This window comes from Protopterus annectens, chromosome 11.part0 (genome assembly GCF_019279795.1).
Source record: "Protopterus annectens isolate FY-2018-M chromosome 11.part0, PAN1.0, whole genome shotgun sequence".
Lineage (NCBI taxonomy): Eukaryota > Metazoa > Chordata > Ceratodontiformes > Protopteridae > Protopterus > Protopterus annectens.
In genome coordinates this window covers 1,217,397,702-1,217,412,346 of record NC_056745.1, presented here as the reverse complement: position 1 = coordinate 1,217,412,346, position 14,645 = coordinate 1,217,397,702, and the positions used below count along the sequence as shown (strand labels likewise).

Here is a 14,645-nt window from a genome sequence, read left to right as displayed (position 1 = left end):
TCATAAAGTCATATCTGACTCTATCAAATGTTTTTTCTGCATCAAGACTCACCACCAAAAGTATTGTTTTTTTGTTTTGTTTTTTACACTCTGCTTCCCTTTGTAACATCATTTTGTTTCAACTCTCCTCAATGAAACCATGTTAATCCATATCTATCAACTTTGGCAACACCTTTTCCATTTGCTTAGCTAGCATAGACACACCAGCTTATAATCATTGTTTAAAATGTAAATGGGTTTGTACAAAGCCGAATCTGAATGCCATGCACCCTCTTTTGATAATGCTGATACAGTTGCTTTCTTCCAGAAGCAGGCACTCAACTCCACCCTTTTTTAAAACAATAAATAAAACCATCCAGATCATTATCAAATTTCCCCATCTAATTAATGCTAAAGAAGAGGATAGCCTTCAAGAAATATAAATCTTGGCACAAAATTTCACCCCAAGATAGTCATACTTTTTATGTATTTTGTTTTGGTGCAGAAAATGTCCTTCTTGAATGTAATATTTTTATATTGTTTATACTGTCTACTTTTAAGGATAGAAAATACAAGTTGTTACATAGATTACAAGATGGTTCTCTGTCTGCTCCCAAAAGGGCTTTAATCTTATGTGCTGGTTTTTAGTCTGCTTCCAAGACTGAGCCCATACCTTCTCATGGCAATTCTATAACTAAAATCAAAGCAAGCGAGGGAGATGGAAAAAAAAACATGAAAACAATGAAGCTGGTAAAGTTGAAAAAATGGAAGAATTCACCAGAAGTTCCATTGCTAAATATCCAAGGGTAGAACAGACTTCTATTTTGGGACTTTCTCCTTCAGTAGTGACTCAGATTCTGATCAATGATTTATCCGAACAATCTCCAATTAAACTTGTGAGAACATATAGTGTATCCCCTTTTTCATATTCAGAGGTGTGTAGAATTTTTGCCTCTTTCAGACCATCTTCTACAAGATCCTTCATGTCATTTTATTCTTATTATCAGATTTGACTATAAAGAGATGATACAGGCCTTTCTCTTGATAGTATACTTTCTGCAGTTTTATGAATATTATATGTTGCATGGTTGCTGTTATTCTCCTTAAAATCCTCTGCCCTGTCTGGTACTTCTTCTTTCCCTTGATTTTCATCCAAGCCATTTTTGTACTCCTTACAGGCCTTCATTCAGGCACTGGTTCTGATGAGGCTGGGTTTGAACTACTAGACACCCAGGTCAACACTGACATCAGTATTGACTGTGTTTTCGGTGTTAAGACTACAACCTTATTAATTCCTTCTTCATAGATAGTGTCACTACTCTGACACAATCCTGTCTCTGTCTGAATCTTCTTCAGTCTGGGTTCAAGGTAGTCTGACAGGGTCGCCTTTGACACTGATGCTGTTAGTAGTGTTGTTCATTTTGAAGGAGTCAGGTTTCAGGTCTTTGGGCTTGAAGATCTACACATCGGGCCAGGCATTTATTGGTGTTTCAGCCCCATTGTCAAGGGTCTGGTTGCTAGGGTTTGGCTTGACACCTACCTGTGTGTTTAGTGGTAGTGTCAGTCTCCACTTAACATTGCCAATGTGTATTAGGGGCAAATACCCAATGTCTTGATTATGGCATCAACATTGGTCTTGCTACCAGTGATACAGACTGTCCTACACTTGTTGCCCTCAGCACCTATTTGAACTATGACTTTTGGCCTCTGCAGCAGATATTTCTTTGACAGAACCATTAGCCATCCGCCAACTTTTCAACCAGCAGAAGACATGGTCAGTCTTATGTGGCTCAGTGCAGGCTTCTTCATTTTCCTCTGACCCATCTACTCTGAGGCCTGTTATGAAGCACAAATGCAGGGGTCTTCACAGATATTGATGATAATGAGGGTGTAAATCCTAAAAATATCTCCAGATGATCCCATGTTTGGAGATGACCTTGATAAGTATAAAGGGGATGGTGCTCAAATTTCATAATTTGTCTGCAAAGAATCTTTGTAAAAGGCTTTCTAGTTCTTCACTATTCTTCTTCTTCTTGGGTTGTCCCTTCTGTCAAAAATAAAAATGGTACATTGATGTTATGGTACCTAAACTGAAAGAGCCAGTCAAATTTTTTCTGTCTGTGAAAGACTGAACCTGTTGAACAGACATTCATAGGCCAGATTTCATTGTTGCTGCAGCTCCTACACTGCAAATTCTTGCTGTCCATTCCCCAGATAATGAATCTAGGACAAAGGATATGTTTGGATAATGCATTTTCATGCTCCACTTATTTTCTTTGAGGGCTGTAATCTATTGTTTTGCCATGCTAAGATTCCTGTGATAGTTATCTGGTGAAATGAGCCATTCACTGTTAGTGTTCAGTGATGAGCAGCTGAAGGTCAAACAATAGTCTTATATGTCAACTGTGTCATACACTGCCAATCTCACCATGTGTCTGCCTCACCATTCCATGCATTGCACACCTAAAGCAGAAGACATTGACACTTTCACTATCACACCTGACTGTACCTCACAGACTTTGTCAAGAACACAAAAAAAACTTTCTTGACACAAATGTCAATGCATCTGCTGTCTGCAACCCATCAGAAAAGAATCACTGAAGAACAAGGAAAAAAGAGGGTCTATATTAGATAAACTAAAGTTTATCTTACTGAACGCTGACATTATTGAAAATCCTGGAACTCAAAACTGCAATTGTGGGAAGCTGTGCTCTCCACCACCCCCCCTTCCCGCTAAATATATATTTCAACTCCGAGATCACACTACAGTGAGGGAAGGGCAACTATTCCCATCTTCACTGTACTGTGATCTCACAATTCCGGTTTCGGGTTTTAGGATTTTAGCTCATGTTAGCGTTCGGTAAGATAAACTTTCATTTATCTAATATAGACCCAAAAAAGAGTACTCATTGTTGTTGATGTTACATTCCAAACTCCACAACACACCATCAGTAGAATGGAATTGAGCCTGAATCAGCTCTAGTTTCAACACAGCCAACAGCAACAGAATAATGAAAGTTGTGATAGGAACAAATATGGCCATGGCAATCTTCATAATTATCAGCATTCCAGAGGTAGAAACAATGAGCAGCATCCTCTTGTAGGTTTTCTAAATTATGTTCATTAGTGCCCATGATTTTAGTGCTGGTTTTGCGGTTGCTGAGACTGAACCAAACTGATAATGAAAGACTGTCAGCATAAATGATGGCCCTAATCTCAGGGTCTCATCCATAAACGTTGGTAACTCAGCGGCTGGCTGTGCCTCTAGTGGACATGGGATTGGTAATGACTTATTCATCCCTGACAGGGGTGCTGGCACTGATGTTTGTGGTCGGTGTTTCAGTACCTTGCTTAAAATCAAAGTTGAACATGTCACAGCTAGTGCTGATGCCAATGGGGTCAGCCTTCCAGACAATGGTATTAATATTTTGCAAGCACCTCTGCAATAGGCATCTACAGCATGTTACCTCTCCAATGTCAGCACAAAATCAGTAAACTAGCAAGACTCTTCTTCACCCCATGACTGTTCCACTTGTCATGTAGCAGCTCAAAGGAGTCAAACTCCTTTCCACTTCTCCTCAGTACTGTCTCCTGATAATCTCTGATAACAAATATATCTCATTTTTATCTTTGGACATACCATGTTCAAAAATCTGAAGAAAATGTTTGACATTTTCTGCAAAAGAAAATGTATAGACGCAATTGCTCAGTCTCCCATTCCAGACATCAAAGCTAAAGAGGATGCTGACTTTCATAATTTTACTCTGAGCACCCCAAAAAAGGTCCTCTCCTCTAATACTTGATCAAACCATTTGCTTAAAATGTAACAGGTCATTTGCTGCAGTTAAATCTCTGAGATGGAGTTCTGAGTGCTTTGGACTTGGCCCTAAATGTAGTATCAGTATTAATTTCTGAGCACTGCTACTGCCCTAGACTGCACAAAAGAGAGCTAATGCACTTTAGATCTGACCAAAAATGCTTCTGATCATGGCCCTTGACATCTTTTTACCTAGGGTGACTGCCCCCTTCTCCTCACCATAGCTATGCCTCTGTAACTCTGCAACTGATGTATTTATTTTTGTAAGAGTCATAGATATGAGATGGCAAAGGAGAGGTTGCTCATGGACCCCATATTCTCCCAAAAGACACCGCTGCAACAGGCCTTGTAGTATGCACAGTAGTCTTCTTGGGTGGGCTGTCTGCTGGCTCACTTGATAATGGATGCCACCAGTATAACATGATAAAACCCAGACACTGTAGCTTCTGCTGCAAGGAAACCAAATAAGATTCTCCAGTTATCTACTGATGGGACTTATGGTCAAGGAGTCCTAATATCTGCATTATGATTGTAGAAGATGCACTCAAAATGTTACCCAGTTAAGGAATGAAGGGAGATGGACAACCTTAGGGAGTAGGTTTGTGCATCCTCAATGCTGTCTCTGAGGACCATAAACTATCTAACTCACGTGTTCCTTTTTCATAAGAATCTAGTTAATGATGTGTATCAGCTGTTTGACTGACCCCGCAAACAGAAATTATGGCCCCATTGAGCAGATTATATCTCTTTCTAACCACCTAATGAGAGTAGATTAAAACTCATCTGAATATTTGGCATGAGTCACAAGTCTTTTTATATCTATACATCAGCATACCTGGCTCTGGTTTGTAAACATTTCTGAAGATACTAGTTTGACATTTATGATTCCACCCTTTCATATCCATTCCTTTTTCTATCCTATAGTCAAGAGTCCCTTAGAATGTGGAAAAGGATGGCAAGACCCTCTCAGTTGTTGGAGTAATGTTTCAAACTGCTCAAAATCTTCTTTCTTGTGTGCAGAGGAATCTGTATCAGTTATGGATTTAGCATGAACAACAGCAACAGAACGCTTAAAAAGCCAGAATTTCTAAGGCAGCTTTCAAAAAGCTATCCCCAGAGAGGTAGCAGTGCTAACCAACAACTGTGTAGTGTTATCTGCCTTCAAATAGTCAAAAGCATAACCTCTGTTGACTTACCTGACTATCATATACTGGAGGAAGTTGTGAACAATCAGTCCATAAATCTTCCTGCATGGTTATCCTTCATCATGGTATACAATTCCTTTCCCAGATCCATACTCATTACCATCGCCTGATGTCCCACCCATTCAAAAATGCAGCAAGGAGAGGAGTTATCAACCTTCTAGCAAAAAGAGCCATCAAGCTAAGGTCATACTAGGGCAGAAGGAATTAGGGAATATATTACTTCATGTTCTTTTAATGCCAAAGGAGGCAAATGACCTCAGGACTATTACAGACTTAAGTGGCTGATCAACTTCTTTCCCAAGAAACCTTCCACGTGGTCACATATGCAGTCCATCCTTCTATGCTTGGTAGAAGGATACTATATATGCTCTTTGGATGTTTAGAATGCCTACCTTTACATCAAAAACAAAGGATCTAGGAGACATCTTGATTTCCAGGTAGGAGTCAGTCTTTATTAGTATAACAAAGCTACTGGAATTCACCACATCTCCCATGTTCTTCAACAAGTGCAAGTTCATGATCACATCAAATGAGAGTCCACAAGGGGTCAACATATTCCCCTACTTTGACAACTGGCTCCTAGTTATTTTCTTTGTGAATAGCCTAGTCTCTGCTCAGAAGTTTCTGCTCTGCCTTTCTCAGTCCTTAGGAATAATGGTTAACATTGTGCAACCAGTGGATCATCCCAGCTGTTCACAATTATAACTGAGATATAACAATATAGAACTGTCCTGATCTTTTAAGGATCCATTCTCCCCATCACTTGGCTTCCAAGCTCATTCAGTTGTAATCTGACTCAGCTCATTTTTGCCTCAATGTCTTGGTCTTATGGCAGCGACAATTGCTATAGTGCATTTATCAAATACCACATGTGTAGTTTTCTGAGATTTCAGACTATTTCTCACAAGTCAGAACTTCTCCAAATCTCATCTACAGTATAGAATGCATCTACACAGTTTGTTACGGTATAATGTATTCCAAGTTCCCACTCCACTGGTGGCAATCACCCCTGACACTTCTGCCATAAGGTGGAGGGCACTGTAGACTTCTAAGATGTTTGGACACAAAAAGAAGTGATTCTTCACAACAATATTCCCGTGATGAGGACAATCCTATTTACCCTTTGTGCAGTTCAGAACTCTCGGCCTCAGGGTGTGGTAGACATGCATGCCAACAATATGCCAGTGGTGTGGCATGTAATCAAGAAAGAGGGAGACCACTCTTACACCTTTGTGTCAAGAAACAGAGAGTCTGTGAACATGTTTCTATAAACAACCATATTCCAGAGGAAGTCAATTCATGTGTAGACATGTTTAATCATTGGCTACTGATACCACACAAAAGGTCCCTCAACTTTCCTGGTTGCACAGAAATTGTTCCAAGACTACAGAGAGCTTTGCTGTAACCATGTTCCCTCTTGTACCTACACCGAATGCAGAACTTGTATGCCATATTCTTTTCAGTGTCTTACCTTTTGAAGAAATCTGTTCTTCTAAGTTCGTTCAGTATCCTACTATTTCATCCATCCTGAAAGCCACAACCATATTTCCACTCCCTTCACCTAAATGCATGATTTCTTCAGTCCCTTTAATGCCCAGTAACCTGTGTTAATCATCCCTGTAACCTATTACTAGGAAAATGTGCAAGTCTAACAGAACATACATTTTCAGATGGGATTCATCAGTGACTTTCTCCTTCCTCATCACCAGTACCTTTGGTGCTTCAGTGCCTTATAGAAATCTTTGACTACTCTTTGTTAGTCTGCACTTAAGGTGTATTTATCTGATATTTAAAGCTTCCTTCAAAGAGCAAATTGAATCTTTAGGTTCCTTAAAGGTCTTCAAATCCTTCTTGAAAGATATCTATCTTCTGAAATTACCTATACACGCTCCTATTCTTCAGTGGGATCTTTACTTTATATTAGAGGAGCTGAGGACCCCACCCCCAGCTTGATCCAACACCACCACCAGACTTGAAGTTTCTGCCCTGTAAAATACCACTCCTTATAGCAGTAACACTTGAAAAGGATTTCTAAATTGCAACTCTTTCAGTAGAATCACATTATCTAGCATTTCATAAAGGCGGTGTGTCCTTGTGTGTTAATCCTTCTTTTAGCCTAAGCAGTAGCATAGACTAGATCCAGGCCTGCTGAATCTAGCTTTGTTTATATGCTTGTTTGTTTGCTTGTTATTTCCCTGGAACGCTAATTCCACCTAATACGCGGCTTCTCAGCGCTTCTGTGGATCACTAGTGATATCTGCATTGCTTACTGTACTTATTTCCTTGTTTCACTTGAAAGAAAGTTACTGTTTGTTGTTTTTGCATTTAAGTTACCTGTAACACATTGCACTTAAGTTACCTGGCACTTGTGCGCTAAAGCAATTATATACGTCAGCACTAAAAATTAAAAGCACTACATCCTCACTCCCCACTGGCCCTTGTTTTCAATTAAGGAATTCCCAATATTATTCTAGCATGTCCAAAGGTCAGTTGTCAATCTCCTCTCTGGTCCAGCTGGTGAATCTGGGAATCTTGAGGCAATGTTACAACTGCCTCATGTACACAGACAACCCTCTCCTCCTCCCAACAAATTCCAACACATGTGAGAGATGCAACCATATAGCCAAACTGGAGGCTAAGCTCTCTCAACTCAGTACTGGCATAACCAGTCAGGAGGAGAAGGAAACCACACTCACTACAATTCCAGTCTCACATAGACCTACCACGACATCAAATCAAACAAATAATCACACAAAAACATACTCGGAGGCTCTAAATAAAGATCTGCCTAAGCAACAGAGACCTCCAAAGCAGACACCCAAGCAACCGCTACCCCAAAACAAAACACGTGCAACACATATCTCACAAAGCCAGTGTGCTGAACAGTCACAGCCCTTAAGACTAAACAACACACCTGATACACTTGTAATATTTGACTCTGTTGTCAGGCTGTTCTGGTCTGATTAGTAAATTCTGTGGTTAATACAGTATTAGAGATGACACAAGAGACCAAGGCTCAAACTTTAGCAATTTTATTTTTAGCTTTTAACAATTAAAGTTATGACAAAATAAACAATTGACTAATCAACATGCAAAATCTAACCTATAACCTATCACATAAACAATTATAGAAAACTGTTAAATCATGTACTTACAAGCATATGCAAAAATAAAATCATCTTTGCCACTGATAGGGGGACTCAGAACCTATTCAGTACTGCTATCTGTTCAGTCAAGACAGGGCCGAAACTGGCAAGAAATGGCTGTATGCTCAGTTCAGGCTCTTGCTTCAATCAGATCCGGATGATGATGAGTTCCAATCTATTGCCAGCATCTGAGCCTTTTATAGGTTTGAATATGCCATAGGGTCAATAAGTTCAGCTGATGACACCTAGGCCAATAGTTTAATCATAAACTGTTGGCTGATGACATTCAGATCACCAGTTTAATCATGAGCTGATAGAATATTACAAATCATTTCCTAAGTTGTCAACAAGTCCCGTAATGTCTAGTTTTATACATTACTTCCTCCTTTTAGAAGGCAGTTAGCCCACAAACTTGTGATATAGTTCCTCTTTGAAATCCCCCACCGTCTGGTAAACATCTTTTAAGCTGACAAACAACTTCAAGGGTTAACTAAAGTTCAGTTATACCAGCATCAGTGTGCAAGGCTTGCCTTTGAAGCATAATTCTTTATTCAATTAGCAGCATATAACATTAAGCAGCATATCATGTATTTATTCAATTAGCAGCATATCAATCTGACATCAAGCACACATATATACACACAGCAGTTCAATAGCTTGAGGCATTAAAAATCAGGTAAACTGTGTGGATCCGTCACAGTCCACCCCTTGCATCAAGCAATGATTGCTGTGTGTTCCTGATGATGAGCAAAACTGACAACATCTTTCTGTACTTTTTCATGACCTTACAATAAATGCAGCAAGAAATCAAGCAAAACAACACTGAAATTATTGTGGTCAGCAACAAAGGGTGTAAAAGCAGATTGAACCAAGCAGAAGCCTTTGGTGACCACATAAAAACATCATACCAATGTGAAACAGTCATATCTTGAATTTCATTTGCAATTTTTAGAATGGTACCTTTGTCTTTAATCATTGTAATTACAGTTTGATGCACATCATGTAAAGTCTTGTTTAACAGGAGCAGCACAGCTTGCCCTTCCTGCTTAATCTGTTTAAAGTCCGGGTGGACCAGAGATGGCCATCGAAAAGTGCGTAATGGTTCTATGCTAGCATTTAATGTGATGTCCATCCATCTGGCTAATCTAATCAGTTCCCCAGTGCAAAAATCAATGATTGCATGTACATTACTTTTGCAATGTGCTCCACTGTATGTGATTGTTCCATCACTCCAAGCTAGCTTACAGGAGGATACTACACAAGCTGTGGTGTCATTGAGTTGATAAATGTCTGTCCCATTCACTATATATCTATGCCAAATACATTCAGTCCCATTATGTAAACATGGATGAGGCTTCCTTTTAATTAGCATGCATACCCACCCCTGGGGCCAGGTCTCACATCCCGCTAAATCAATGGGCACATCATTATAATCAATAAGATTAGATTCTATCTGAGGCACCCACCAATTATTTCCAAATTGCAAAGGCAATGCTAGAAATGGACAAACTTGCTTTGTTCCCTTTTTGCTAGCAAGATAATCAAAGGTCAACATGCAAGAATCATTTTCACATGTAAAATCTAATGGTTTTAACCAATTATACAACTGTAGCTCATTTTGCCAATGGCTTGGCCGCTTTGCCCCCCACACCTGGATGAATTGCAGGTATTGCTGATTCGCAGCCAATTGGGACAAAATACAAAAGCTTTGATTTAATTCTTTAGTAAGGTTATTTAAAACCTGCTCTGTATACATATTAGCATGATCAATCCATCTCCACATGACAGTTTGAGTTATAACAGTATCTACGGTTCTTTGACCGAGCTCTGGGTCATGATCAGCTAATAGCTTAAAAGCCATGTTTAAGTCTTCACCTAAACGGCTTAATTTACTTCTCAAAGTGTCAACGTCTATGCTATTCAGAAATCCTGTACCTGCCCCAACTGCTCCCAAAGCAGTTCCCATTATTCCTGTAACATCATGTTTGTTTCTCCTATATTGGTAATGTCTATATTTCAAGTGTAGGGAATTAATCGGCCATAAGTTGGTGGATTTGCATTGTGAATGTCTAGTAGTGATGTCTACTGCTGTCATATTAATTATTATTTTAATATGCTGGATAATTCTAGCACTACTTACAGTTTTACATCCTCTTGTGTATCTTATTATATGTCCTAAACCATCAAATACTGTTAAACTGTTATCCATTGCATATATCTCCAAACTTGGAGATCTGGTTTCTGCAGTGTCATTTTCCCTTTGAAATTCGGCTATGCAGGAAGAATCTAATTGAGACTCAGCCAGAGAAAATCCTGATTCATTCAGTCTCTGATATAAGCCCCCAGCAGGATTAGGAGTGCATTTCTCTGGATGCCTGTCACAGTTTAGTCTACAAACAGTTGTGATGTATTCTGTGCTGGTCAAATTCCATGTCAAGGCAGGTTTGGTAGTTACTGCAAACAAATCTCTTCCCAGCTTCCAATAAAAGTCACAGTCCCCTGTCAGATTAGCCATGTCTCCCTCACTAAACAGAGGAATAGGGTCATGACACTCATATGGTCCATCTACGTGTCTTCACTGGTAAGAGTCGGTGTCTTCCCAAACAGTGGCAACAATCTATGGAGAGGAAAATATAATGGTTGTTTAGCAGAATCAAGCAACACTAAAACAGTATCACCAGGTCCATCACAGATCACAGTTCCACGCTCATTTGGTTGCTGGGGTGTGGTTACTACTACCCTCATCCCCAACCATTTACTTGGGTTAGTATCACAGTCCTGTAGTAGAATGACAACATCTTGATGTATAAAAATCTCTACTAAAGGTAACCCCTTTTTCACGGTCTGTGTTCTGTTATCTAAATTGATGACCTTTACTGTCACCTCTTGTTCTGGCTCCCATAGCATAAAAACTTCCCAGTTTTCTCCCAACAATCCTTTTTGTCCCCAGTGCCATTTTTCTGGGAGAAACAGTTTCCAACCTGTCTTAACTAACACAGTATCTTGTGCTGGTACTCTTTGCTCAGTCAATGCACGTAGCCAAAGTCGAGTTTGATCAATGTTTGTTAACATAGGATATATGGCATGTGGATTCAATCTTTCTAGTTTTAAAGTACAGCAGTCTGATCGAATGCCATTCATATGCATTTGCAGGGGAGTACCTTGATGTTTCCAAGGTCTGTTGTTTAACTGACTTACAGCTTGTTCCAATACCTTTGCCCATCCTCGCAAAGTTCCGTCACTTGTATTCTTACAAATCTGTTCTTTAAGAAGTCCATTGTACCTTTCAATCAGACCAGCAGCCTGGGGATGATATGGTATGTGTAGCACCCATCAAACTCCATTTTCTTTTGCCCATTCTTGGACTTCTGCTCCTGTAAAGTGGCTGCCTTGGTCACTTTGGATTTCAACCGGAGTCCCATATGTTATGCATAGTTTATGCAGTCCCCTTAGTACTGCTTGTTGGTTTGCCTTTTTAGACGGGGATATCATTAATAACCCCGAATAGGTGTTCACCATGGTTAGGCAATATTTTGATTTTGATCCAATCGCAAAGGACCAATAAAATCTATCTGCCCGATTTTGGCTGAACGACTGCCTCTATGAATATGTCCACATGCTTCTGATTGCAGTTGCTTTCGCTTATTTCTTTGGCAAATTTCACATTGTTTTATGATATCTATAAGTACATCTTTACTGAGTTGCCTACCATGTCTTTGTGCCCATTCCATTGTCGCATCTCTCCCCAGATGTCCACTTCAATCATGGGCCCACCTGGCCATGCTGATATCCTCAGGCTTCTCCTCAACAGTACGTACTGCAGCCATTTTATCTACTTGCTGATTATGCCTTCTTTCATTTGTCACAAGTGATGCATGAGCATCCACATGTCCAACACTAATCTGGCACTGTTGTGCCTTCTCCCAGATCTGTTGCCAATCTTCTGACCCTCCCCACAAAGGTCTACCATGGATTTTCAAATCTTGTTGCTGCCAAGCAGGTAACCAAGCTGTTAGTCCTTTGTAAACTGCCCAGCTATCAGTATAGATGTATGCTTCATCTCCAGGTGATAAATTATTAATAACTAAAGCAACAGCTCGTAATTCTGCTTGATTACTTGAACCAGCAGTTCCTTCATCAAACAATACCGTCTCTGTCTGTGGGCAATAGGCTACGGCAGTCCAAGTTCTGCTGTTTGATCCAATCTTTGCAGAACCATCAGTAAACCATGCACATTTCCTTTTATCCATGTCCAACTTATCAAATGGTGACGCCTCAAGTATTGGTGATTTTGGAAGTTCATACCGTTGTTGTTCTGTTGTATCAGCATCATTCAATATTACCAGACCAGCCAGCTGCTGCTGCACCTGGGAAACTCCAGGCACAATATTGGCTTTTTCTTGTAAGTACCATTTCCATTTTTGTACAGTCGAAGACTGTGCTATTAATGTTTTCATCAGAGTATTGTCTCGTAACCACACCTGGATTGGGTAATCTACTTTCACTGTCACGGTCTGTTGTTTGGTCAGCCCCTCTACATGAATCAAGGCAGTACATACATGTATGCTGCTCGAGAGGGCTATATCTAGTCTGTGCTCCGGTCAGGAATTTAGACCAAAATCCCAACGGTCTTTTCTTTCCCACATCATTCTTTTGCCACAATCCCCAGGACATGACATTGTTAGCAACAGTCACTTCTAAAATAAAAGGTTGCTGTGGGTCAACTGGGCCCAGTCCCACACTCTGTTGCAAGGCTTTTATCGCTTCCTCGAAAGCCATCTGCTGTTTAGGACCCCACTGAAAGTCACATTTCTTCCTAGTCACATAGTGAATAGGTCGTAAAACTTGTCCAAGGTGTGGTACAAATGCTCTCCAAAAGCCCATTGCTCCCAAAAAGGCTTGTGCCTGCTGTTTTGTTTTTGGGACTGCAATCTTTTGGATACTTTCTAGCGCTGATGCAGGTATTTTTCTTTTTGCTCCATTCCATATCATACCCAAGAATTTCACTGATGTTCCTTGTTGTGTTTTATTCTCATTTATAGCCCACCCTCGGTTCTGAAGGTGTTCAATCACTGTTTTCAATGCAATGTCTACATCTGGCTTTTCTCCTGTAATCAGGACATCATCAATGTAATGAAATACAGTCACTTTATTTAACTGCAACTTAGCCAGGTCCCTGGCCACCAGCCCATGGCAGAGTGTTGGGCTGTGTAGATATCCTTGTGGAAGTACCTGGAAGGTATATTGCCTCCCCTCCCAAGTAAATGCAAATTGAGCCCTACTCTCATCTGCTATAGGTATGGAGAAGAAAGCATTTGCCAAGTCCAAAACTGCATGGTACAGCCCAGCAGAAGAAAAAAGTCTTTCAACAATAGTAACAATGCCCGGTACTGCTGCAGTTAAAGGTGGAGCCACTTTATTCAAGACCCGATAATCTACTGTCATATGCCAGGAACCATCAGGTTTTTTTAACTGGCCACACCGGGCTATTGAACGGGCTCACAGTCGGTTCGAGTATGCCAACTCGAAGTAATTCTTGGATTGTTTCGGTAATTTATGAATGGCCCCCTAGAATACGATATTGTTTAATGTTGGTCACCACTTTTGGTGTGGGAATATGCAGAGGTTTCCACTTAGCATCACCTCGAACAACAGCCTTGACTGCATTGACTGAACAGTGCCGTACTCCAAATCTAAATGGCCCTACTGTAGTTTCTAAGGTCCTACCCTTTAGAACATCTATTCCCAAAATGTGTTCTGGTACAGGAGCTATCACAGCTACAATGAAAATAGGAATACCATCCCCAAAGGCTATTCTTACTTTGGTTTTGACACCTACCGTCTTTGCCCCCCCATAGCCATCAATCTCCACAGGCTGTCCACGGAATTTACGGGGGTTTCCTGCAAAAATAGTTATTTCTGATCCGGTATCTACCAAAGCCATTACGTGTTGTGGTCCTCCCCTCCAATAAATGGTAAGAGGTACATAGGGGCGTCGGTCCCCAAGTGTAATAGCTCTAACTCTGCCTCTAGCTACTGGGGACCCGCCTTCTAGTCAATTTGCTTCCATTTTTTCCATCGGGGTTTTCCACCCCTTCTCTCCCCAATCTCTTTCATCAGTAAACTCTCCCATCTGCCATTGTGCTAACTCCTCATCAGTAGGGATGTCAGGATACAATTGATTCCATCCTTTCTTCCCCTCAGTGGTACTTCTGATTGGGCTTTTTGCAGGGGTTTGTTTTCCTGAAAGGTCTGATTCCTTACCTTTCTGCTTCTGTTTCCATCTTTTGTATAACTCTTCTGTGGTTATTCCATCTATTTCTGCAGCTTCCACCCCCCATCTTAACAAATCCAGAAACATCTGTTTCCTTGTTACTTTTTCACTACCCTTGCTTTTTGATTTGTCTGCATTTGCCTTCCTGGCCTTCCTCTGCTCTTTCTCTTCTACCAGCTCTGCCAGCTGGTTTAAAGTAGACATTACATCCCATATTGGTTGGC

The 14,645-nt window shown here is 40.5% G+C and overlaps 1 protein-coding gene across 6 annotated transcripts in view; it reads right to left on the bottom strand.

Annotated features, from left to right (window-relative positions):
• LOC122815798 (CD276 antigen-like) overlaps positions 1–14,645 on the bottom strand; it is a 278,889-nt gene that overhangs the window by 120,951 nt on the left and 143,293 nt on the right. Inside the window, exon 2 of one of the 6 annotated variants that reach the window (XM_044088590.1) lies at positions 8,158–10,764. The exons of the other annotated variants lie outside the window; for them this stretch is intronic. Within the exon in view, the coding sequence (XP_043944525.1) occupies positions 8,842–10,662 (1,821 nt within the window). The 5' untranslated portion in view covers positions 10,663–10,764 and the 3' untranslated portion in view covers positions 8,158–8,841. Of the gene's footprint in view, positions 1–8,157; positions 10,765–14,645 lie in introns of those variants that run through there. 6 annotated transcript variants of the gene reach the window in all.